At 42.8% G+C, this 25354-nt stretch overlaps 1 protein-coding gene across 1 annotated transcript in view; it reads right to left on the bottom strand.

The window, feature by feature from the left end:
• Positions 1-3356: 3356 nt before the first annotated feature.
• DTD1 (D-aminoacyl-tRNA deacylase 1) overlaps positions 3357-25354 on the bottom strand; it is a 156479-nt gene continuing 134481 nt past the window's right edge. The window contains exons 5-6 of the mRNA XM_012779997.2: positions 16654-16826; positions 3357-3438 (exon numbers count right to left, since the gene is read on the bottom strand). Coding sequence (XP_012635451.1) covers positions 16674-16826 — 153 coding nt within the window. The 3' untranslated portion in view covers positions 3357-3438; positions 16654-16673. The remainder of the gene's footprint in view (positions 3439-16653; positions 16827-25354) is intronic.

Raw genomic sequence — 25354 nt, 5'->3', positions numbered from 1 at the left:
ACCTTCCACAGACCACCCCCAGTGCATTTCCTGCTCAATGATGGAGCCTCTAACTCACCCATCCTCAGGGAAGATACAAACAAGTTATTTTAAGGCCTCTACAAATATTAAATATATTATCAAAAATTAATGTAGCAATTTAGATTTAACAACCTAAAATACCATCACTAATAGAGACTTTCATAATGGGAATTTAAAGTTTTGTTTCCCAGAACCTCTTAAAAAGTGGAATACACTGGTGTCTGTACCCCAAGAGAGAATGAAAACACAGCAGCACCTGCAGAAGGCAGGCTCCCCTGAAAACAGCAGCTTCCCTGTTCTTTTCTAATACAATCAGTGAGAGGCTCTACTTTTGATATTATTCTATGTTTTCTGAGATGAGGTTCTTGAATTTTATTTTTAAAAGACCCAAATCAACAATGAATTGCAAATTAGGAATTCTGAAAGTGGCTGGCTTAAAAAAGGGGCAGAAAATCTACAAATCAGTGGCAGAAAAGATCACCTCTCTGGCTTTGGAGTTACCCAAAGATACCGTATCAAAGGAAAAGGGCTGTTTGTGGAACCATTTGTTCCTTATGATCAAAACAATGAAATGTCAAATTCTCTATATGCCAGTTGGCACCCATCTATAGCCAGGATGCAGCTTGGTAGAGAATATGCCCTCCCTACGATTACCAGCCACGAGGCGCTGCTACAGAGCATCCAGCCCCAGCAGATGCCTTTATTTGGTCTATGTTTTGTGTAGCCACAAGAGCCTGGTCTCCTATAAAGTAAACCAGGAAGGCAAGATGAAATGGGTCCGGCTACAGTGTTATCGGCACAGTGCTCTCTGTTTAAAGTCCTGGGCCTGCAGTCTGCCAACGCTTCTCAGAAAAGCCATACATGGTACGATTCTCCTCTCCTATCCTCATTCGAATGCTGTTTTAACAGACAATAAACAGCAAGCTTTATAAATAAGCAGCAAGCAGGAGTTACAGATGTTAGGAGGGATGTAAAGAGAGTTTTATATGCTGCAAGTAGAACTGCACCCAAAATCTAATTTTAGCCATTAGTTCCATAGTTAAGACTTGGAAATGACCTTCAGAAGGAGAGTAAAGTGGGAGTGGAAATCAACCACTTTTTTGATGTGACTGGGGAAGTTATGGGGTTTCTTCTTGAGCCTCTTTTGCTCTATAACCTTTCCCAGTGGTTAGATCTGACCCCCTTAGGCCAGACTTTAGATTACTCACTGCTTCTTTTCTGATCCCAGGAGTTGAAGGTGATCTTCAGGATGATGGAAAAAGCATCCTTAAACCAGTGCTACAAAAGTAGTAAAGATTTTCTGACCTTTATCATGTTTCCAGCATACTGTGAGGGAAGGAAGATTTTCAAATTAATTAAAAGATCTTCTATCACACAGTAGGGTCAGAACTCGTGCTCCAATACCAAGAGCTCCCAACATCAATGCCCACTCTTGAACCGTGTTGTTAGAGAGCCAGCATCTATGTTAATGCAACTTACACCCATTGCTACCATTTTTGTTCCTGATCCAGTGTCCCTTCTACATTTTTCAGATATTCTGTTTTTAGCCCCAGCTCTTTCAGCTAGTCTTCCTTCATGGTTTCAGACCCTTCCGCAACTTGATCCTATGATCTGCTCATACTCCAGCTTGTCTATGTCCTTTTACAATGGGATTCAGAAAGTGGGCTGTAGGCAACCAGCTCCTTTCTCATTCATCACTGTCCAAATGTCATGCACGAGAGCTCCTATCTGTGTGCGATCCTCATCACCCCTGACCACAAGCACAGGCTGCAACTGTGCAATGAGCATTAATTGGAAGCGATAAAATGTCATGGCAGAGAAATGTATGACAAATGTTCAGCAAGCCACACCCTACAGCTGAGTTTACAGAAGTGTAGATTCACGTAGCTTTAAAATGAATTTGAATTCACTCTGTGAAAACCCTGCTTAGATAACTCAAACAGGAGAGCTTCCTGCACCTCACTGCCCATAGCCACGAGGGAGCTTCCCAGGATCTGCATCTGTGATGTAACGACTCAAATCTGGAGGTTTAAACTATTGTGGATTATACTAAACCGTCTGTACTGGTTCAGAACAAAGCAATCTGGCGGATCCTTTTCCAACTCTATATTCCAGGCACTCGAATGTACACTGCAGATGTGATCTGAGCTTTGTCGTTTTTCACATTTTCTAATAAGTTTTCATTTGAAGTAGACAACTAGGTCAGACTGGAGGGACTCAAAAGTTATTATAAAGGTCGTGCAAGACACTTTCGGCATTATAAAAATGACAAATAAGGATGTCTCTTCTATAGTTAGACAAACAAAAGTTCAAGAAAGAATAACTATTCATATAAGCATTCATATTTTATATATATAAATAAAACTTATCATTATATAATGTCAAAAACGACCCTCTTGTATGTACCACTAGTAGACTAAAATTTAACTGAGAAACTACTTCAGCAGAATCTGGTTCTTTCTTCACATAATGCTGGGTATGTTGACTTGGACATATGGACAACTGTGCAGCTACTAGAAAAAGGGATGTGAACAGCCCACCACGCTAAGGCCTTTCTCTCACCTCCCAAAGGTGGGAAGACCAGATGTGCAGCCACACTTGGTCTCAGTCAGAATGGTCTGGCCATTCTGAAACTGAATTCCCTTGTCATCGACCCCCCTCTTTCCCGCCATCTCACTTCCAAGTAAAATGTCATTAGTTATAAACTAGATAGATAGGCTCTCACTGTGGAATCAGAGGCTTGTGTGGGTCAGTCAGGGAGAGCCTCTTGCAAGAGGGCTATTTGAAAAGAAGTGTCACTATAAATAGAGAGAAGTCAGATGTATTATATTTCTACAGAAGTGCAGTTAAGCAGAAACACAGCAGAATTTGTTTGATAATAAAGTGGTTTGTTGAGATCTAGAGCTTTATTATTATTCATTTTTAGAAAAAAGAGAAAATTTACAAGATGCAAAGGTCTCACACAACACATTATCATTGATGATTGTTCTCTTTATACCTTAACACAGGCCTGGCTTATGAACCAGGGTTAGAAAGAACAGGGACAGCATGAGTGTGTTAGAGACCCACCATGGACACGCAGAATACACCACAGTGGACTTGGTGACAAATGATGTTGGGCCAGTCTGTTCCAAAAGCAAGCCAAGACACAGAGGGAGCCAAGAAAGCCTTCCTGTGGGGAGCGTGAGCGAACACGCCCACCACAGGCGCCCCGCGCCGGCAGCACCCACTGCCACCAGACCACGGCAACAACAGAGAACGACAAAGCCGTCCTTTGGTGTCTTTTGCAGGGCTGTTTGCGTTCCCCATTTCTTATATCTGTCTTCCTTTTCATGTTTCAGTCCCAAATTCTTAAAGCAGTGTAGGTGCTTAGCATCTCGAATTTTTCAGGATCCAGTTCTGTCCAATGATAGTGCACTAAAAAGAACAAAGAGAAGACAAAATACTAAGAAAGATTCCAATATTTGCCTTCAAATCCTATTAACATAGGCATATATATAAGGGGTTCAGGGAGGGTAAACTCACAACTAACGGACACAGCGAGCGCTGTAGAGGGGAAGGGCAAGGCTCTAATCCTCGCCTGGGTGAGGCAAAGACATAAAATGCAACCAAATGTTTGTATCCTCGTAATAGCCTGAAATAAACATAAAAATTAAAAATAAAATAAAATAAAGACATACATATATATAAGCATAACAAAATAGCTGCAGATATAATTTCAAGCTCATACAATGACATCAGCAAGACAGTGTTTCACTTCATCGTGAAAAATGTACCATGTTGCCATGTATAAACCCAAATATCTTCTCACCGAAGAGTCTCCAATATATTGCTACTCCATTCTTAGAGCTCAAAAAGACACCAAACCAAATATCTGAACATACTTCTAAATGGCCTTTTCATCAAAGAGAAGTCACAAGGCAAAACGGAAAATATTTTGAAGTAAATAAAAATGAAAATACAACATATTAAAATGTGTGATAGTTACCTAAGGCCATGCTTAGAGGGAAATTTACAGAATATCAGAATAGAAAAAAGCTGTCAAATCAATGATGTGAGTTTCCACCTAAAAAACTAAAAGAATAAGAGCAAAGTAAACCCAAAACAAGCAGAAGGAAGAGAATAATAAAGAGCAGAAACCAGTGAAATTTCAAGCAGAGAAAGGAAAGAGAAAATGAATGAAAAGATCTATAAAATAGATAAACCTTTTGCCAGACTTACCAAGAAAAGAGAGAAGACACAAATTAGCAGTATCAGGAATCAAAGAGGCAATAGCAGTACAGATCTTACAGACATTAAAAACATAAAAAAAGAATGTATCACAAACAACTTTATGACCACAAATTAGACAACATAGATGAAATGGACAAATTCCTTGAAAATAGATACAAAAGCTTCATTTCCAAATCTTTTCAACAATGAGGGAGGTGGAGGGGTAGTGAGCCCAAGGAAACCACAGGGACAGGAAATAAATTAAATGCTTATTCTTGGGATATTTGTTAATACTGCTCAATGGATGATTGGCCCTTTGGTACAAAATGTCCAAGTATCTCAGGTTTCTCTTTGTAATTTTGAGGCTACAACAAAAAACAGCTAATATTGCCAAAAGTAGTGATGCAGTTCTGTCATCCAAAAGCTAAACTAAACCCCAAAGTTTAACACAGCAGTCTCTGTTCCCTCAGATCTAAATTCTAATTGGATGGGCTTCAGTAAAGGCAAAAGATTCCAGTAACAGTAGGTATGCCCATGGTGATGCCACTTCCATGGATGTTTCCTGATACTCTCAACTCAGGTCGCATTCTTAAGAAAGGGTCGTAGCATGAGCAGATGCCGCGATGGATTAACAGCCTTCCATTACTGTGCCCAGCTTGAGAGTGAGATCCCTGTACCCACATCGTGACAAACGCAAGCTGGAACCACAGCTAGTCCAGTTCTGTCTGCTACCATAGAAGGGATTAAAATTTCCCCCAAGGCCTACTCGTACTCCAAAACCCAACTTTCCTAAGAGATATCTTGAAAGACCAGCAGGGGTGGCAAACAGACATCAGTCCTAGGGACCATATTGTTAATAATTCCAGTTTTTAGTTAAGAAAAACAACTCATTTACTCTTACATTGTATTTAAGATTTTAACGCAAACCTGGGGCCTTCTTATTAATACCTCTTTTCTCCCCTTGCAATATAAAAACTGAAATCCTGAAATTGTTTCTCACATTGATGTTTGAGGAACTTCATCTTCTTGGCACAGATTAAAACCTTTGTTTTTGAACTTGAGCCTTGGGATCCTGGGTGAATGTATTTTTCTTTTACATTTACTTCAATTAAATATCCTACAGTAGTCTATATTCTTAATGTTTTGGGGTAATAAATTGATGCTTCAAATTTATGTTACACTCTGATGTATAGATGGAAATTATATAAAGTTTATTATAGAAGAATAAATGACTTAGAAAAATGTTCTTGATATTCTGTTAAATGATAAAAGCTTATGGTACCTTATATACAGTGTCTCCAACTTCACAAAATTAAAGAAAGAAATATAGAATTATCTGCTTGGAAAAATGGTCTAAAATTGTATTAATAATGATTACCTTAGAATGATGAGAGAGCAGATAGTTTTTATTTTTGTCTTTGGGCATTTTGACATTTTTAAAATTTTCTGAGTGAGCATTAATTTTATAATAAAAAATGGCTGTCAAAAGAAATTTTATAAGAGAAAGACGACTTAGGAATTCCAATTTTCTACTAGAGAAACACAGAACTGGAAGGAATCCTCAGATGCTGGCCCTGGAGTTCCCAAAGATTTTAGATAGACCACTCAGGCATAGGGGCTTTATAAAGAATCTAAGCTGAAGGGCTCACAACTAAGTACGCCTTCGGTATTATCTGTACTGCTACTGGGATCCCTAATGGGGAGGCTAACCACACATCAGTGTTAGTATTATGAGTGGTTAGATCCCAAATGCACGCAGCAGCCCCCTGGCCAGCAGTAGACACTGTTCCAGATGAAAGCCACTACCCATCATGAGGCGCGGATTGGTCCACAGATGCTGCTCTCTACTTACAATCTCACTTGTTAAAAATGCCCCTTCTCATTTCCTTGGCCATAACTATAGAACAGTCTAGAAGTTAGGTTGCTGGCCATCAATGGGGAGCAGTGGGAGATCACGAAGATCACACAGCAGGAAGCATGAATTGGGAGGTTGGAGTGAACTATCTGTGAGCCCATTTGCCAGATGGGAAGCACTGAGCAGAAGTCTAGTTTTCAAGCTGATGAATGTATGATTCTCTAGAAAAGGGTGAACCGTTGAGGCCTGAAACTTAGAAATCCTGGATGAGGGACAATGTGCCTCCCTCTGAGAGCTGTTGAGAGAATGATCTCTTTCCAAAGGCATGTGGGAAGGTGAGCTGCTGAGGACAGACCTGACTTGCAGGCTGGGACACCAGACAAGCAGTAGTAAGAAGTGCCTGATCATTTAGCACCAAGACTTCACAGCCTTAGGAAAGAAGGTAGGTGAACCACCAGCTTCCTCTGCCTGCTCTTTTACTGCCATCAACTAACAGGGAAAGTGGGGGAACTTCTTCAGTGAGGCCAGCCCAGAACTAGAGACAAGGAATCCCTCAACAGCCTGTTTAAACACTGAGTCTTCTCAAAGACGTTGATTCCGGATGACTCACTTCTGGCTTGGGGCCCTTCAAGCAACTGCAAGATGCAAGTGCTAGACTTAGCACACACACACAACAGAAGTTCTCCAAACCACCGTCAAAAGAACTGAGCTTTATTTATCTATTTATTTCCACTTGTAGGTGGGGCTCTCATCAGAATTCATTTACCTAGAAAAGTAAGGCTGTTCTATGCAAAAATATGAGTGTCCCTGGGAAGTCAATGTTATTAGTGAAGGGTTCACTCTGCCCTTCTAGCACTGTTAGATTCCAGTGAGCTACCTCCGCTGAACTGTTGAGGCAGAGAATCTCTTCCTTCGCTCAAGAGCTGAAGGTCCTGACTCAACAGATGAGAACATGAAAGGAATGATTTGATTTCCTAATTAAAAATGGAAAGTCTGGGGAGGATTCCATCCTTCTCGATGCTGTGGAATAATTTCTGCAAGATAGGCACCAGTTCTTCTTTGTAGGTGTAGTAAAATTCAGGTGTGAAACCATCTGTTCCAGGACTTTTCTTTTTAAGAAGGTTTATTATTGCTGTTTCAATTTCAGTGCTTGATATTAGTCTGTTCAGGAATTTTATTTCTTCCTGATTGAGCCTAGGGAGGCTGTATGTTTCTAACAAAATGTCCATTTCCTCCACATTTTCCAGTTTGTGTGCATAGAGGTTTTTGTAGTATTCGTAAATTATATCTTGTATCTCCGTGGCATCCGTTGTAATTTCTCCTTTATTGTTCCTGATGGAGCTTATTAGAGATTTTTCTTTTCTGCTTTTTGTTAGTCTATCCAAAGGTGTGTCAATTTTGTTTATTTTTTCAAAGAACCAACTTTTTATTTTATTAATCTTCCGTATAGTTTCCCTGTTGTCAATTTCATTTAGTTCTGATTTGATCTTAATGATTTCACTTCTTGTGCTGGCTTTGGGATCGGTCTGTTCTTCTTTTTCCAGCTCTTTGAGATGATTCATTAGGTTGTCTATTTGTGATCTTTTTGACTTTTGGATATTTTTGGAGAGGCATTTCCTCTCAGGACTGCTTTAGCTGTGTCCCACAGGTTTTGACAACTTGTGTCTTCTTTGTCATTCAGTTCAAAGAATCTTTTGATTTCCATCTTGATTTCCTCATTTATGAAGTGATCATTCAGCAGAAGGTTGTTTAGTTTCCATGACTTTGTATAGAAATGAAAGTTCCTGTTAGGGTTGATTTCTACATTTATTCTCTTGTGATCTGAAAAGATACATGGTATAATTTCTATTGTTTAAAATTGTTTGAGACATGCTTTTTGTCCTAGGATATGGTCAATCCTAGGTTATGGTCAATCTTAGAGAATGACCTATGAGCTGATGAGAAAGAGAGTAAACAGACAACCCACAGAATGGTAGAAAATTTTCGCAAGCTACACAGCCGATAAAGGGCTGATAACTAGAATTTATTTAGAACTCAGGAAAATCAGCAAGGAAAAATCAAACAACCCTATCAAAAGGTGGACAAAGGACATGAGCAGAAATTTTTCAAAAGAAGACAGAATAATGGCCAAAAAACATACGAAAAAATGCTAACATCTCTAATCACCAGGGAAATGCAAATCAAAACTGCAATGAGATATCACTTATCTCCAGTAAGAATGGCCTTTATCAAAAAGTCCCCAAACAATAAATGTTGGCGTGAATGCAGAGAGATAGGAACACTCCTACACTGCTGGTGGGACTGCAAACTAGTTCAACGTCTGTGGAAAGCAATATAGAGATACCTTACAGCGATACAAGTAGATCTACCATTTGATCCAGCAATTCCACTACTGGGCATCTACCCAAAAGATCCAATGACACTCTACAAAAAAGACACCTGCACTCAAATGTTTATAGCAGCACAGTTCACAATTACAAAGTTGTGGAAACAACCCAAGTGCCCATCAATTCATGAGTGGATTAATAAAATGTGGTATATGTATACCATGAAGTACTACTCAGCTTTAAGAATCAATGGTGATATAGCACCTCTTGTATTTTCCTGGTTAGACCTGGAATCCATTCTACTAAGTGAAGTATCTCAAGAATGGAAAAACAAACACCACATGTACTCACCAGCAAATTGGTATTAACGGAGCAACACCTAAGTGAACATATAGGAATAACATTTATCGGGAGTCGGACAGGTGGGAGGGGGGTGGGGGGGATGGATATATACAAACATAATGAGTGAGATGTGAAACGTTTAGGGGATGGTCACACTTGAAGCTCTGACTCAAGGGGGCAGGGGGAACATGGGCAATATACATAACCTTAACATTTGCACCCCCATAATATGCTGAAATAAAAGAGAGAGAGAGAGAGAGAGAGAGAGATATGGAGGGAAAACATATCAATTAAATGAAAATTAAAACATTATCAACCAAAAAAAAAAAATGGAAAGTTTGGTGTGATGCAATAAAATAAGCAGGGGGGAAAAACTGATGTTACCTGAAAGTGGAAGGAACAAACTCTGACAGCAATTGGTTTTTATTTTTTGGTTTAACTTCTTCCCCAATTTCTCAGGTATATTTGTATATGTTTATATTTAACCATGTCAGACTTAGAGAGCCTAAAGTGGTTCAGATGATGCTCTCAAAATCATAACTTAAACCCTCTAGTGGTGTCTGACTGAACTTTCTGCAAGGATACAACTGTTCTATATCAGCAATGTCTAATATAGCAGCCACTAGCCATATGTGGCAATTGAGCACTTGACATGTGGCTACTGTGACTGAGAAAGTAAATTTTATTTAATTTTCATTTAACTATCTACATGCAGCCAGTGGCTGCCATATTAGATGGCACACTCTAAGTTATTTGTAAGCTTAGCTCTACACCTCAGCAATAGGCAAAATCACTAATCATGGCCAGCTTCTTGCCAATTTATTTTCTAATAAATAGGCAACGGGGCCGGGCATAGTGGCTCACACCTGTAATCCTAGCACTCCGGGAAGTCAATGCGGGAGGATTGCTCGAGGTCAGGAGCTCAAGACCAGCCTGAACAAAAGCGAGACCCCATCTCTACTAAAAATAGAAAGAAATTATCTGGACAACTAAAAATATATAGAAAAAATTAGCTGGGCATGGTGCCACACGCCTGTAGTCCCAGCTACTTGGAGGCTGAGGCAGAAGGATTGCTTTAAGCCCAGGAATTTGAGGTTGCTGTGAGGTAGGCTAACTCCATGGTACTCTAACCCAGTCAACAGAGCAAGACTCTGTCTCCAAAAAAAAAAAAAAAAAAAAATAAGGCAATGGAGGTAGAAGCCTGGGCCTGGAGAAAATCCAACCCCTTCTGGTCGAGTAACATAACATACCTACTCTGTATCAGTGAGCAAGCAAATCAACTGCATGTATAACAAAAAGCCAGAATGACACTTAAAATTAGGACCAATAGGGCCGGGCGCGGTGGCTCACGCCTATAATCCTAGCACTCTGGGAGGCCGAGGCGGGCGGATTGCTCGAGGTCAGGAGTTCGAAACCAGCCTGAGCAAGAGTTAGACCCCGTCTCTACTATAAATAGAAAGAAATTAATTGGCCAACTAATATATATAAAAAAAAAATTAGCCGGGCATGGTGGCGAATGCCTGTAGTCCCAGCTACTTGGGAGGCTGAGGCAGGAGGATTGCTTGAGCCAGGAGTTTGAGGTTGCTGTGAGCTAGGCTGACGCCACGGCACTCACTCTAGCCTGGGCAACAAAGCGAGACTCTGTCTCAAAAAAAAAAAAAAAAAAAAAAATTGGGACCAATAACCTCTTTTAGGTAACAGGGGAGAGAATGGGGCACAAAAGTATATTTGAAGAGATGCTGTTTAAAATTTCCCAAATGTATTCAAAAATATGTTTATAGATTCAAAAAGGTCAGCAAACCCATGGGATCATCTGAATGAGATGCAGATATGACACAGATGCTGGAATTATCAGACAGAGAATTCAAAATACTTACAATTAATATGTTAAGGGCTCTAATGGAAAAAGTAAATAATAAGCAAGAACAGATAGGTGATGTAAATAGAGAGATGAAAACCCCATGTAAAAATTGAAAAGAAATAATAGAAATCAAGGACACAGTAACAGAAATGAAGAATGCCCTTGACAAGCTCATCAGTAAAACTGGACATAGCCCAGGGAAGACTCAGTGGCTTGAAGCTATACAAACTTCCCAAACCAAACCACACAGAGAAAAAGAATGAACAGAGAAGAAATATTTGAGTTATAATATTAATGGTCAAGAACTTTCCAAACTCATGACAGAACAGATCTAGAAAGCTCAGAGAATACCAAGCAAGAATCACACCTAAGCATACCATATCCAATCTGCACAAAAACAAAGAAAAATTCTTGAAAGAAGCTGGGGCAGAGAATAGGGGAGGAAGAACCCACCGTACCTACAAAGAACAAGGATGAGAATTACAGGGGACTTCTCATAAAACCACGCAGCAAAAAGAGAGTGGAATAAAATATTTAAATATTGAAAGAAAGAACTGCCAGTCTAAAATTCTATACCAGCAAAATTATCCTTCAAAAGTGAAGGAAAAACAAAGAATTTCTCAGATTTATGCTGCAAAAAATACTAAAAGAAGGTCTTTGGACAGAAGGAACACGATGTAGGTCAAGGTCAAGAAACTTGGATTCACATAATGAAAAGAAGAGCATCAGAAAAGAAATTAATGCAAAATTAGATCTTTTTCTTAACCTTAATTCTTTTTAAAAAATAACTATTTAAAGTAATAACAGGCCGGGCGTGGTGGCTCAGGCCTGTAATCACAGCTACTCTGGGAGGCTGAGGCAGAAGGATTGCTTGAGCCCAGGAGTTGGAGGTTGCAGTGAGCTATGATGATGCTATTGCACCCTAGCCCAGGCAACAGAGTGAGACCCTATCTCAAAAATAAATAAATAAATAAATAATAATAATAATAATAATAATAGTAGTAGTAGTAGTAGTAACAATGTCCTGGGTGATGATAGCATGCAGAAAGTAAAATGAATGACAGCAACATCCCAGAGATGGGAGGGATGGGGAAACATGCTGTTAAATATTGTGCCTGCACCATAGCTGAAGCGATACACTGTCATTTGAAGGTGGACTTAGATTAGATTAAAATGTATATTGTAAACTCTAGGGCAACCACTAAAAAAAAAGTTTTAAGCTAAAAAAAAATAAAAACACTATTTCATAGGCACAGCTAGTTTTACACCACACGGCACATGGACTTGAGAATGTAGCATGAATGTTCACACAGGGAAGCAAAGTGAAGCACTGGGAATGAAAGAAATACTCTCTTATATAGGCAGAAAAAAAAACACTGAAAGGTGATCGAATACACATTTAACAGAATCACACACACACACACACACACACACACACACACTCTCTCTCTCTCTCTCTCAACTGCTCCAGCTCATTAGGAAGATGTGTGCTCAGCCAGGACACATCTTACTATTCAGACAAAGGTCACACTGAAAAAGCAAACAAACGGCAGCTTCTAAAACACTTCCTTTGTTTGGTTTCAAGTGTGTTGACATTTGAGGACAGAAATGTGGGGTGCTGGTCAGGAGCATGCTCCTCTCACACCCTAATTACAGCAGCTAAGTAAACACTCAAATGAGGCGACACTTGAACCTGCAATCAAAAGCAGAAACAGCATTCTTTAGCAAGAGGTTGCCTGAGCACTTTAGCAGTAGCAGGAAAGGGGGAAATAACTGAGTCTCAGCCTCATAGAAAACTTTGAATCCTCCCAGCAAGGTGAGGGAGCCTGAAGGAATGAGGCAGAGGACAAATATAGAAGTTAATTTTAGCAGCTTCATGTCCATTTGGTAAAATAAGAAGCAACGTTTGCAATGCGACAGAGAAATGTTGAAGCCCTGGGAATGTCCTCTGAACCATGAAAGTTTTTGACTCATTTCCAAAGAAAAATATGCCCAAGATCATGCAGTTTCTCATTCCATTTTCTTTTGCCTTTTCTTTCTCTCTCATGCTTTGGAAACTCAAAGCTTCTCCCCTTAGGGCCTGGGAGCTCCCTAGGGCTTAGTCTGTTTTATAAGAAAAGCAATGAAAACTGCTGCTCCATTCCTACAAAGGGTGCTGTTTTTCTGTGGAACAAAACAAATGCCAAGGTCATCCTCTGTCTGTCACTACTGAATTCAGCTCTTAAAAATATCTGAATATCTGGTGGTGATTTTGTAGTCCACTAGGATGACAAATTTCATCCAAAGGGACAACAAAAACGCATGAGCAACAAAAACCCCAAATATATAATTGGAGTACCAGCTTTCATTATTCCTGGTCCCCTTTAGGGTCTTCAAATCTAGGACCATGACTAAATTCTCAGAAGTGGGAACACCCCAAGCCCACCCTGGTCCTCAGATGGCTGTGGGTGTCTGAGGCTGCTGGCAGGAAGCTCAGAAGGACTCTTTCATGCCTGGTCCTTAGCACCAGGCACCAGGCTTTGTTGCTGCTGACTCTGATGTGCGTAAGTACTGCCGGATGCCTATGCTAAGCTGTCAATGTGCTTATTCCAAAACCCACACGGCACTACCTAAATTACTGCAAAGAAAACATGACTTCTGTATTTTCATGGGCCAACCTAAACTTGTTCACAAGCCTCCCTCTACTGAACAGCAGCAGGGGAAATCTAGAGGTCACAGTAGCTCTGTCTCACCTTGGTGTCAGCAGTGCCCTGGGTGCTCAGTGGCCTCTGTGGCTGGGTGGCTGGTGTGGCTCAGTGCCTGAGCCCTGGTGCCACACCGAGAAGCAGTGGGCCACTTGAGGCATGGTTCCTCTTTCTCAGGGGCCAGGGCCTTCCCTGCTGACCTGGCCTCACCTCAGCTCTGGCTAGCACTGCAGACCCCTGCAAGTCACATGCAGGAGGCCAGATGGAGGTCATGGCTGAGACCCAGAGGGACTGCCAGTGCTAAGAGGAGCTGAGGCCATGAGCCCTCCACCTCATAAGGAAGATACCCCCTCAGCCTCTGGGGCAGGCTCACCTCATCCCATATTCCCAGGACCCATGGCTGGCCCGACAGATCCAAGATGGCCATCTTCTGCACCCTTCACAGGGCAGAGGAGACCTTCTGGAGGCTTCTGAAACACACACGGTGACACTACGGGGCACTACTGCAGGCCTGCTGACACCTAACCACATTTCACGATTCCCTGTGCTTGGCTGCAGCAGCCTCATGGAGACGTGGAGCCCTCCTGCACGGCAGTCTCCCTCCTACACGGCAGTCTCCCTCCTGCACGGCAGTCTCCCTCCAGAATTCCCTGCAGAGACAGAGCACAGGGCTCTACAGCTCTCAGGTTTCCCTCAACCCAATCTCCCATCCTAGCTAGAGCAAGAGCCAGAGCACACAGGAGAGGCCTTGGGCTTCCCTCCTCTGTCCCTGCTCCTTCCCACTGAGTCCCCTAAGCTGGGGGCTGGCTTTTACCTTCCCTTGGCCAGGCAGGAGTTTCCCCTCCAGCATCCCTCTTCACCCCCTCCCTACCTCTTCCCTACGGCCACAAGGCAGGCACGGCTACAACAAGCTCTACTCACAGTGAAGGGGAAGGAAACACACCCCTGCCTACTCTTTCCCAAACACCACCCTTTCAGTCTGCTTCCCCTGCAGCTGCGCCCCCTCTCTGGCTAGCGGTTTGGGTGGCTTCCAACAGTACCATCTGCCCCAAGGTCTATCCTACCCAATCTGCACTACCCTGAAAAGAAAAGTAAATACCAGTTTTTAAAAATTGCATTAACTTGAGAGAAGCAAGAAGTAGATACCTACAAGCCCATGAGAAATTTCCCATCTTAAACTTTCACCTTCTGCCCTTCTTGTGCGCTGTTTTCCTTCTGTGAGCCTGTCCTCTTGGATGTGCTGCCACACACACAGCTTCTGTCTCTTCCTCTGCCCGGGGGCCCTTGAGTATTTTTCTTGCCCATAGAAATAGCAAAATTACCCCCAGGCTGCCCAGGAGGCATAGAATACTTATGTCCATGGAACATTCTCTACACAGGAATTATTCTGAGGCCAAATCTAAAGCAAATGGAAGGCTTCAAGTTGTTATGTTTTACACTAATTCAAAAAGTAACACCATTCAATAACCCTAATAGATTAAAGCAAAGATCTTCAAAGCACTGATTAGATACAGTTAAAGCAAAAATCAAGGCATTAAATTTTAAAAATATATTAGCAGATTAATAATACAACTCAGGAATGAATCAGCTAGGTGGTGTTAGAATTTTTAAAGCTGTTTTGAAAATACAAAGCTCCAAGGCACATTGGAATTTGGGCCTGTGTGTGTGTGTGCATATTCACATGGATAAACTGGGTTTGGTTACTAGGACACACGTGCTTATATGTTTATCCCTTTCCCATTCATTGAGCTCATCATGGGAGCTTGAACAGTCAAGTTGTTGTAAACTTATTGAACTTCGGGTTTTAGCCCATTACAGAAAAGGCTATTATCTACAGTCTTCAACAAAACTGAAGGGAGAGACGTGGTGTCGTGTCTGGGTGGGGTTGACAGTAAAAAAGCACCACGGCTGGACTGCTGCCCTCAGCATGGGAGGGGCATGGACAAAAACTTACCTGTTGGGCACAACAAACACTGTCCTGGTGGCAGGCACACTGAAAGCCCTGACTTCAGTATTATAGCATATCATCATATAACAAAAACTCTTGTACCCCTTTAGTATTTGGGGGGGGGAACACCTAAATGCATTGTGTGGTCATGGATAGGATCATGGAACAGAAAAGACATTAGTAGAAAAATTGGTGAATTTCAAGTAAGTTCTACAGTTTAGTTAGTAATATTGTACAAATGTTAATTTCCTGTTCTTGATCACTGTAGTATGGTTATACATGACGTTAACACTGGGGAAGAGGGGTGGGGGATATAAGGGAATTCTTTCTACCATTTTTGTAACCTTTCTTTAAGTATAAAATTAACTCAAAATAAAACACTTTTTAAAACAAAACAAATAAATCAGAGGCAGTAACTGTGGACTGACACAGGCCCCTAAAGAAGGTGGCATACAACAGAACTGCCCCCCACCCCCGTGAATACCCCCAGGACTGTGGGTACACCACCCTCCCATATCTCAATGAATAAAATACATTCTTTTTTTTTTTTTTTTCTTTCCCTGAGACAGAGTCTCACTCTGTTGCCCAGGCTAGAGTGAGTGCCATGGCGTCAGCCTAGCTCACAGCAACCTCAAACACCTGGGCTCAAGCCATCCTACTGCCTCAGCCTCCCGAGTAGCTGGGACTACAGGCACACACCACCATGCCCAGTTAATTTTTTCTATATATTTTTAATTGGCCAATTAATTTCTTTTGATTTTTAGTAGAGACAGGGTCTTGCTCTTGCTCAGGCTGGTTTCGAACTCCTGACCTTGAGCAATCCGCCCACCTCGGCCTCCTGGAGTGCTAGGATTACAAGCGTGAGCCACTGTTCCCGGCCTAAAATACTTTTTTTTTTTTTTCTTTTTTTTGAGACAGAGTCTTGCTTTGTTGCCCAGGCTAGAGTGAGTGCCGTGGCATCAGCCTAGCTCACAGCAACCTCAATCTCCTGGGCTCAAGCAATCCTGCTGCCTCAGCCTCCCAAGTACCTGGGACTACAGGCATGCACCACCATGCCCAGCTAATTTTTTCCATATATATTAGTTGGCCAATTAATTTCTTTCTATTTATAGTAGAGATGGGGTCTCGCTCTTGCTCAGGCTGGTTTTGAACTCCTGACCTCGAGTGATCCGCCCACCTCGGCCTCCCAGAGTGCTAGGATTACAGGCGTAAGCCACCGCGCCCGGCCCTAAAATACATCTTATTTGCTAACTTTTCTCTCCATCTTGGAAAGCAGATTTAAGGAAGGTATGGATGAACGTCTGTAAAACGAATCCTGCCACAGCAGCCACGCTATCCCCTATTCACAGCCATTTCCTCGAACCGTGGGAAGACGAAGCCACCCGGGCTGGGGAAACTCCTACCTGAATTCCGTCTCCCGAGCCTATGGTTCCCGTTCAGAGGACACGTCGCCCTCAGCCCCGCTGCTGGCACTACGGTCTTCTTTTCGGGGAGTGTTTCTTTCTTTGCTTGATTCAGAAGGACCCTTGGCTCTGGTCTTTTCTTTCCTTTGCTGCTGTTTTTCAAGCTTTGACAGCTGATTAAAGAAAAAGAAAGAGAATACCTTACAAACATGAACACATGCCTGTATATCCAACACCGGTGATCTCCCAAGTGGGAACCACTGAAAAAGCTTTTGTCTGATAATCTGGCATACCACAATGGTTCAGATACATCAAATTATACACAAAATGTTTGTCAGAAAGGCACTTGAATCATTAAAACAGATTAGTCATATGAGTAATCACTCTTAGATTTTCCCCACCCATAACTTAACTTGGCACGTGGCACATGGGAATGGCCAAGTGACAGGCTTCTTGAACAGCCTTAGAGGAGCCCTGTACAGGATAAAATCTTATAGTCTGCTACTTTTTTCTGTAAAAGTAGCTTTTTCTCATCAAGTTGTATTCCACTTATTGTTTTCTAAAGGGTGTTCAAAACACTCTACTATTTGATGAAGATAACAGAGAAGGCTGTGAAATCAAGTACACTGAGCATACTATTATAAAAATGTCTCTGTTATCAGTTTGTTCTTTGAGACTGAAGCCTGATTCACCCATAGCGAAGGCGCCAAGTGCTCCTCATGGGCTGCACACAGGACACTGGCCATGGGACCCTCCTCCTTCCTACCAGGCCAGCTGGGGAACGTGCCCTTCACATCTAGCTCTAATGGAATCTTGGTCCACTTCTTCCCTGGATATCTCCCCAACTGGTTCAAAGAAACCACAGACTAGACATTGGAAAGAAACTTAGATCATCTAAACTTTCTGAGCAACAGTATGGCCACTCCAGAAAGGCCTGCTAAGGAGCTTGTCAGAGAAGATTGACCAAGTTTTGGACCACGAGACTTTCCTGGAGAAGAAAAGCCCAAGAGACAGCAATACCCACTTTCATCTCCCTCCCAAGTCTGTGGACATTTTCTAGTTCACCTGAAGAGAAGGAAACTTAATGAAGGGCACTGTAGTGTTGTTTTATTAGCAAAAACACAGAAATAATCCAAATGTGCATCAACAGGAAGACAGATAAATGTAATGTGGTATAGTCACATAAAGCAATACAGTAAAGTGGATGTCCATCTATCAAAATATATGTAGATGAGTCTTTAAGACCATGTTATGCAAAACGAATTAAGTTTCAGAAGGCTATATACGATAGCATTGTACTTACACAAAATAACACTCTAGGCTGCTAATGAGCTCATGCAAACACAGTATGGACTGGGAGAATACACACCAACTTCAGAGCACTAGTTAACTTGGGGGAGAAAGAGAGAATGGGATCCTAGTGGCATGAATAAATACGGGCTTCAACTGTCACAGTCAAAGAACAAAACCAGATCTAGAGCAGAGCTACTGACCAGTGCAGACACCTGGACCACTGACGGTAAGATGCTCGTGCCAGAATGTAAATCAACACAGGGCTTCCTTCATCAGCAGAGCCTTGTTGTGAGAAATTTCTTCTAAACCACAAGCTTAGTGGTGTAGCTGACTTCATTCTGGCACAAGCTCTTTGTTTTGCCTTGGCCTGGTAAAAAACAGTCTATGTACCTGTACCTTAAATAGAAATATCTGGAGCAAAGATGACAAAAAGTTAACATTTTTAAAATCTGGGAAATGGCTACACAAATCTCTTTGCTATACATTTCTCTACAGTATTATTTTTCTCTGTCCTATTCTGCCACAGGTTAAGAAGGAATTTCCTGCATCTAAGATGACAGCCTTCTTTCCTTTGTCTCTCTTCTGGTGTTAAAATGTTCTTTGATGAAATGAGGAGGATGGAAGATAGAGATCCTTCTGTCTAGATTTCTTTCTTATAAAATGATCTTGTATTGTACAATGTGAATATACCTAACACTACACTTAAAATGATCAAGATAGCAAGTTTTATGTGAATTTTGCCATAATTTTTAAAAATGTTTAACCAATCTTGGAAAACATTGCCAACATGTTGGAAATCTTGCCAACATGAAGTTGGCAATCCATGCCAAAAAGAAATCCCCAATTTCTTTTTATTTTCTATATTCCTGGTTCATGAAATCCAAAAACGTAGGAATCAATGTCCTGTGGTGAACTGCGATAAGTTGCCTTCAGCTGCCAGCAGTTTACATTTTACATTAGTGTCCACATGTGTTCATCACTGCATGTGTGACATAGATGTGTGGGGAGATGGATGTACACATACACACATATATAAATAATCATGAACATGATCCAAGTTAGATGCTGAGAAAGGACGATTTTAGCTGCAAAAAGATGCTCTCCCAGATTTGTTTCTCATCTTTAGAGAAAAAATATATAAAATGTGAGTATCAACAGTGATGAAACCAAACAAAGCCTCTCTCGCTGCTAAGATTTAATCTCATGCAAAGGCCTGTTTGTGATCTAGCCTGTTGTTCACTTTCTACTCTTCAATGCCACGGAGAACCAGATCCGGAGAGGCGGATGGGAAATAATCCCAATTAACGCAGGCTTCCCGGAGGCCTCCCCGCTCCCCTAGCGCCCATCTGAGCCCGCACTGACGCAGAGGCGCCATCGCCAGGGAGGACGCAAGTGCAGACACGTCCACTTGACCTTCCGCTCCAGCCCCGTGCCCTCCCACCACGAGCCAGGCTTTTAAATCACATGTGATAACTATTTAAGCGACAGGCACAGCCCACATTTCTGCCAACGATGTAATGCTGATTTTCTTACATTATTTATCTTACAACAATCCAACCACATATGGCTCCCCGCCGCAAAGTAAAGTTCTCTGTGAGAACACTGTGAACTAACCTAATAAATTTAAGCCTTTTCTCGGAAAACTTGGAATCCAATGTAGCCAAAATGTGGAATTTACATCTCAAGGCAAGAAAGCAGCTGGAGTTTTAGAGAAAGAAAAAGAAGAAAAGAAATTGGTACTGCATAAGGGCTCATGTAGCATGTCAACAGCTTTCAAATTAACAGGAGATACATGTCAAGAAGAACATAAACCGCTGCAGGTCTGTGAGCACACCATCGGTAAACACCGAAATGGAGTACTTCCGCGTTTTGTTTGTTGGCTTGTTTTTAATCAACTGGTAAGAGAGTCCACATTGCAAGGGGAAAGAAACATTGTCCAAACCATGTTGGCATTAGTACCTTAGAGAGAAAATCAACCTTCCAAAGGCAGCCCTGGGCACACAGACAGGGCCCTACTGATGGTCCTATGGTCAGCACCTCTCCTGGCAAAGCTCAGGAAAGCAAGGACCAACAGAAGGAGGACTGGAATACCCCAAACTCATGACTGAATCTACTGAAAAAATAAGGGATTTTCTTTTTAATTAAGATGCCCAGGCTCTAATTGCATGATATGAGAATAAACTAGTTGAACATGGATGTTACGACACCCTACTGTAGGGGCTGCAAACTTAAATGCCTGGAGGGACCAGGCAGGAAGCAAAATGAGCGAAGTGGCCAAGTATAAGACAATAGGACATGGTGGAGATTGAGGCCACAATGAAGAAGTCAGGCCCCAGCTACGGACATTCACATTTTCTTTTTAAACATGTATCTGGACAGATATAATGTCAATGGGATAGATATGGGTCACCTGATGGGACTCTACTTTGCACTTCCATCTACGTGGTCCCATTTGTTCTAAACCCAACAGAAGTTTTATTATCAACATTCCACAAAGAAGCCACTGTCAGCTGCCTACAGCACAGCTAGTCATCCTCGCAGCGCCTTCCTCTCTCCCTGCTGGCGGGAGCAGCCTCCTACTTCAGAGGTGGCAATGTCTGATCCTCCTGTCTGTGGCACGTGACACAAATCACAGCCAACAGGACCCGAGGAGGCTGCAGGGGGCACTTCGTGGAAAGCATTCCCTCCGTAATAAACACAGGTGCAAGGAGACACTGCCTTCCTTCCTATCCTTGGCCACATTTGGGGGAAGGAAAAGGAGCTTTGGAACAGTGCAGCTCTCAGAACGAGGAAGGGATGTCTAGAGGTGCACAAAAGCCTCTGGGGAGCCCTGACAGAGCGAGCTGGATGAATCAGCTTTCCTGTTAGGGGAGGTAATCAAGCTCCTCACTGTTTAAGCCATGCTAATAGAGGTTCGTGGCACATGCAACTGAAAGAAAAATCTCTCCCAACATGCCCACTGAAATAAGTGAGAACAGGGATGCTCACTCAGCAAGGTTAAGTGACCTGCTTAAAGTTTCACAGAATGCAAGTGCCAGAGGTGGGACCAGACCCCAGGCCTCCAGACACTAAACCCTGTGTCCTTTCCAAGGAGCCACATGGCCTCTCTTGCTTAATTTAGCAGATAATCACTCAGCATTAGCCCCATTCTAGGTACCAGGGACACAGCCAAGAACCAAGCAGAGTTCCTGCCTTCCTGGGGCTGACTGTCCACTAGACAAATAACTGGCACTCCCTCCTCATGAGGAGCCAGGCCCTGTCGTAAGCATCTGACATATATTAAAGGGGCTATTCTAATCCCCATTTTAAAGTAGAGGAACCTGGGAGTGCTTGAAACCCCCACTATTCTGCGGGGCACTCAGCAGGCCAAGCCGTTATCCCTGTCACCTGATCTTCTTTGCACTTGTCTTCATTGGTAGAAAATATGCAGGGACCTCAGGACCATCTCCATTTCCAAATTAAAGAGAAGCTGGTCCTAACACAGGTCCAGCTCCCTGGTAGTCCAGCAATAAGCCACTGCAGGCCTATTTGTCCATTTCTGCCCTGATAGTGAAGAAGCAGGAGGACCAAAAACAATTACCTAATTTAACTCAACTGGCAACACAGGGTGGGACAGCAGCAGAGGCGACAGAAGCCAAGCATTAGCTCTCCGATGTCCCTGAGCTTGGCCTCAGAAAAGGCCTGTGTGGCCTGCCAATGGCAGTGGGAGAGGGAGCCAAGTCTGGCCCTGGGCCCACCTGCTGACATGAGGCAAACGCAGGGCAGGGGGCAGCCCAGCAGACAGGATGCAGACTCTCAGGGCTCAGCACCCAAGCGGGTGGTGGCCTAAGGAAGTAGTCAGCACCAGAGCACCTAGCAGAGGCTGCAGGGTGGCCAGAGTGTGGGGAGGCCTAAGGGTGGGCAAGCCTCCAAATTTGGAGAGGCAGGTCAGGGAGGGCCAATGAAAGCCGGGGGAGGGGTAGGAGTCAGGTCCTAATGGAGGGATGATAAGGCCAGGGAACTCCAGGGACTGGGCACCTGCTGGGGGCCAGTATCACCTCCGTGTGTTCATTCCTCACTACCAGGCACATACAGTAGAGCAGAGCATCTGAGCGGAAAAGGACATGCAGAGGCATCTGAAGACAAGAAAGTCAAGGGCCACCCAGGGAGAGGACACAAGGCCCAGGAGAGGGTGGGGCAGGCCAGATGCACCCCAGGCAGTAGGTGAAGCACCACCACTGGGAGTGGCAGGGGAAAGCCAAGGCACTGCAGGTAGCAATCATCACCCAAGACTCGGGACAGAGCAGGTGTGGCGAGGCAGCGTGGCAGGCTGAGAGGCATGGGCACTGGGCGGGAGCCTGAGCACCTCACTCGGATGACCAGGGTGCTGTGACTTGCACACTGTGCACACACAAAGCACTGTATGAACGAGTGAAGGAATGGACATATAGGACTGGTTTTGTTTGGAAGAGCGACCTGGGCCTCAGAGGGCAGGAAGGCTCGAGTTTTGCTATGTCAGCCGAGTGATTAAAGAGCTCTCACCAGCACTCAGGAGCTGAAAACCGTGGAATCCACACAGCAGTGGGCACCAGTGCTGGCCCCAACAGATGAGGGATCTGCTTTCAGAGATGGAATATCTGTCTCTTAAGAGGGCAGCAGTTCACTGGAAAGAGAAGATCAGACTCCTGGGCAGGCTGATTAATGCCCCCATCCTCTGCCTCTTTTCAGTAAATGATATGCCCGGGGCACTGTGAGCCCAGAGGGCGGCTGCGATTTGCATGTGCTCTGAGACAGGCACAGTATTAAACAAACAGGAATCATTATCTGCCTCTGTCCTTTCACACACACATTACTCCTGAAGCATCTTCAAACACCAATCCCTTCATCCTGCGGGATGATCCAGTGTGATGATGACATAAAACATGAAATGAACAACTTCAAGATTCCCTGACACTAATGGACCCTGAGGAATAAAGAACCCTTAATGAAGAAATCAGAGAGCTCAGCACTTTGTCTACAGTTGGACTCCAGGCCACCTGAAGATTCCACTTGCTCCAGGGGAAGCTCAGACAAGGTTTGCTGTCCTGCAACTGGTAGCCCCCATCGAGGATGGAAATGGAGCCAGCAGAAATGATCTGGGTCTGCTGTGGCCATTTCCCCCCACCTGCCTCTCTCGGCAACATCCAAACCTACCAGACCAGTGAGCACTATATTCAGCTATGAAGGGTTCTAAAAAACAGACTTCTTCACTAGTCATTTCAGAACAAAACAAGTACCCAGAAATCCTTGATGGGAGGGGTCATTCTTAGAGGAAGATGGTGATAGTGTCTTAAACTTGCTTCCAACATGATTTGGGGGAATGACGATGAAAAATTACAGCTTCTCATAGATGTCCTAAAGTTCATCTTTCGTGATTAAGTCCCACCAAAAACCAATTCAGGTCTTATTTTTTTCTTATTTGGGCCTACAATTTACAAAAAGAGCACCTCCATCTTTAAATAGCCCATGCACGTGCCCATGAAATTTTAATTTAAGCTCTTTAACGTCCATGTTCACACTTAGGAAATAAATGACCCCTGAGATTCTGACAACCAGGTTGTCCCCTTTAGCATTCTGAGAAGTCAAGAGGAGATATTATCATTCCCAGATTGCTTTTGAGTGCAAGGATCTGAGGTCAGTTAAGAGAGAGCCTGCCCAAGGCCACATCCAGGAAGCAGTCAAGCTGGGAAGAACACCAGGTCTCAGGATTCCCAGCCAAGCCTCCAGTTGACTTGGTTCCTTTGGGAGCAAATGCTCACCTGGCAACAGCCACAGATCCAGAGCAACATACCCTGTTTCCATTCTTGCTAGGACAATGCTAGGAACAGCCCTATCTTTGAGTTAGTTTCATACTGGTTATTTCCTGCCAGACTATTCTGTCCTGCATATGAGCAAAATCTAATTAGAGAGTGAAAAAAAAAAAAAAAAAAAAAAAAACAGAAGAAAAACTCAAGCCCCATGAAGTCAGTTATTGTGATTTTTATAGACCGTAGTGTAGATGGAAAAGCTCTGTTCCACCAACCCCTTGCAAAGATTCCAAGAAAGTCTTATGGTGCAAGTCATAAAGATCAAATTGTCTCCTCTGCAATTACTTTTAAAAATACCACAAGGTATTATTACTCTGAAAGTGCTAGCCCACACCTGTGGCCCTGCTGATGTCAGGAGGAATAAATGAGCAGGCACAGGATGCTGCACAGGGAAGAAAGACATGCCAATCAGGTTCCCCAGAGGTAAGGACATGAGTTAAAAGCACAAGGATAAAATGCCCCAAGTTGATTAGCCCATTTCAATAGCTTTAGAAATTTCTCTCCACAATGTTCACTCTCCTTGGTAAGTATCTGTTAACTACTATCAGTTAACAAATGCCCTGGTTTTGTCAAGTCACTTAAACTATACTGGATGATCATTCTCTCACCCTAGAGAGAAACCCAACCAGCTGCTATTAGATATTTGCATGGTTGAATAACTAATAATATCAAGGCAATGTGTTTAAGTAAAGCATGTTGTAGAATGCAGAAAAATTAAATCAACAACGGACCTCTTTGGGTTTAGGCTGAATTACTGAACTTCACTATGCCTCAGTTTGCTCTGCTAGACCACAGAAACCCTGGAAAACAACTTTCCACCACCACTGTACACATACAGTAAAGCCTGAAAGGGACTGGCACCATGACCTGAGAAGCCCACGGCCCTTTGTAATGGGATGATGCACATTCAGGAATGGATTATTAAGGAAATGATAGAGATCTGCTCTTGAACTCTGGGAGGAGACACTTCCACTTGTGGTCCAATGATCCCATGTCAACTTTGTATAGTTTCACTTTTGCCTTCAGAACTGGGACATCTCTTGAGCTACAAGCAACCCAATGGGTCTGTGACCTTTGGCTTCTCCCTGCTTCTTTCTGCTCCTCACGGGCCAGGTGGCAGAGAGTGGGAAGGGGAAAGAAGAAAAGGTGAACTCTAATCAGCAAATGATCTTCGTAAAAATTTGAGAAGACAGGAGTCTGAATCTACTGTGGCATTTAAAAAGACCTGTAGAAACCTATGTCCACATATTATCTCTAGTTGATTAAGCCACTAGAAAAAAAGACAATTGGTATTTATATTTGGACAATTTATCTTATTGAACTGCAGCTTTATATAATTTCATATTATATGATAATTTCGAAAACTTTTTTTAAAAATGTCCTTGCAATGGAAAAGTTGACAGAACATTCAAAGATGTTTCCATACATACAGCAGAGACTGCCATTATGTCAATGGTCACATTGTGTTATTTTTAAATCAACTGGCTGCTTAATAAAAACATTACAGAGCGAAGTGCACACATGGTACCTAATTTTCATACATTATTAACTCTGCTTGAGGTTTTTGTGGAAAAAAAAAAAAT

Source organism: Microcebus murinus, chromosome 16 (assembly GCF_040939455.1).
Source record: "Microcebus murinus isolate Inina chromosome 16, M.murinus_Inina_mat1.0, whole genome shotgun sequence".
NCBI classification, from domain to species: domain Eukaryota; kingdom Metazoa; phylum Chordata; class Mammalia; order Primates; family Cheirogaleidae; genus Microcebus; species Microcebus murinus.
This window is presented reverse-complemented; position numbering and strand designations above follow the sequence as displayed.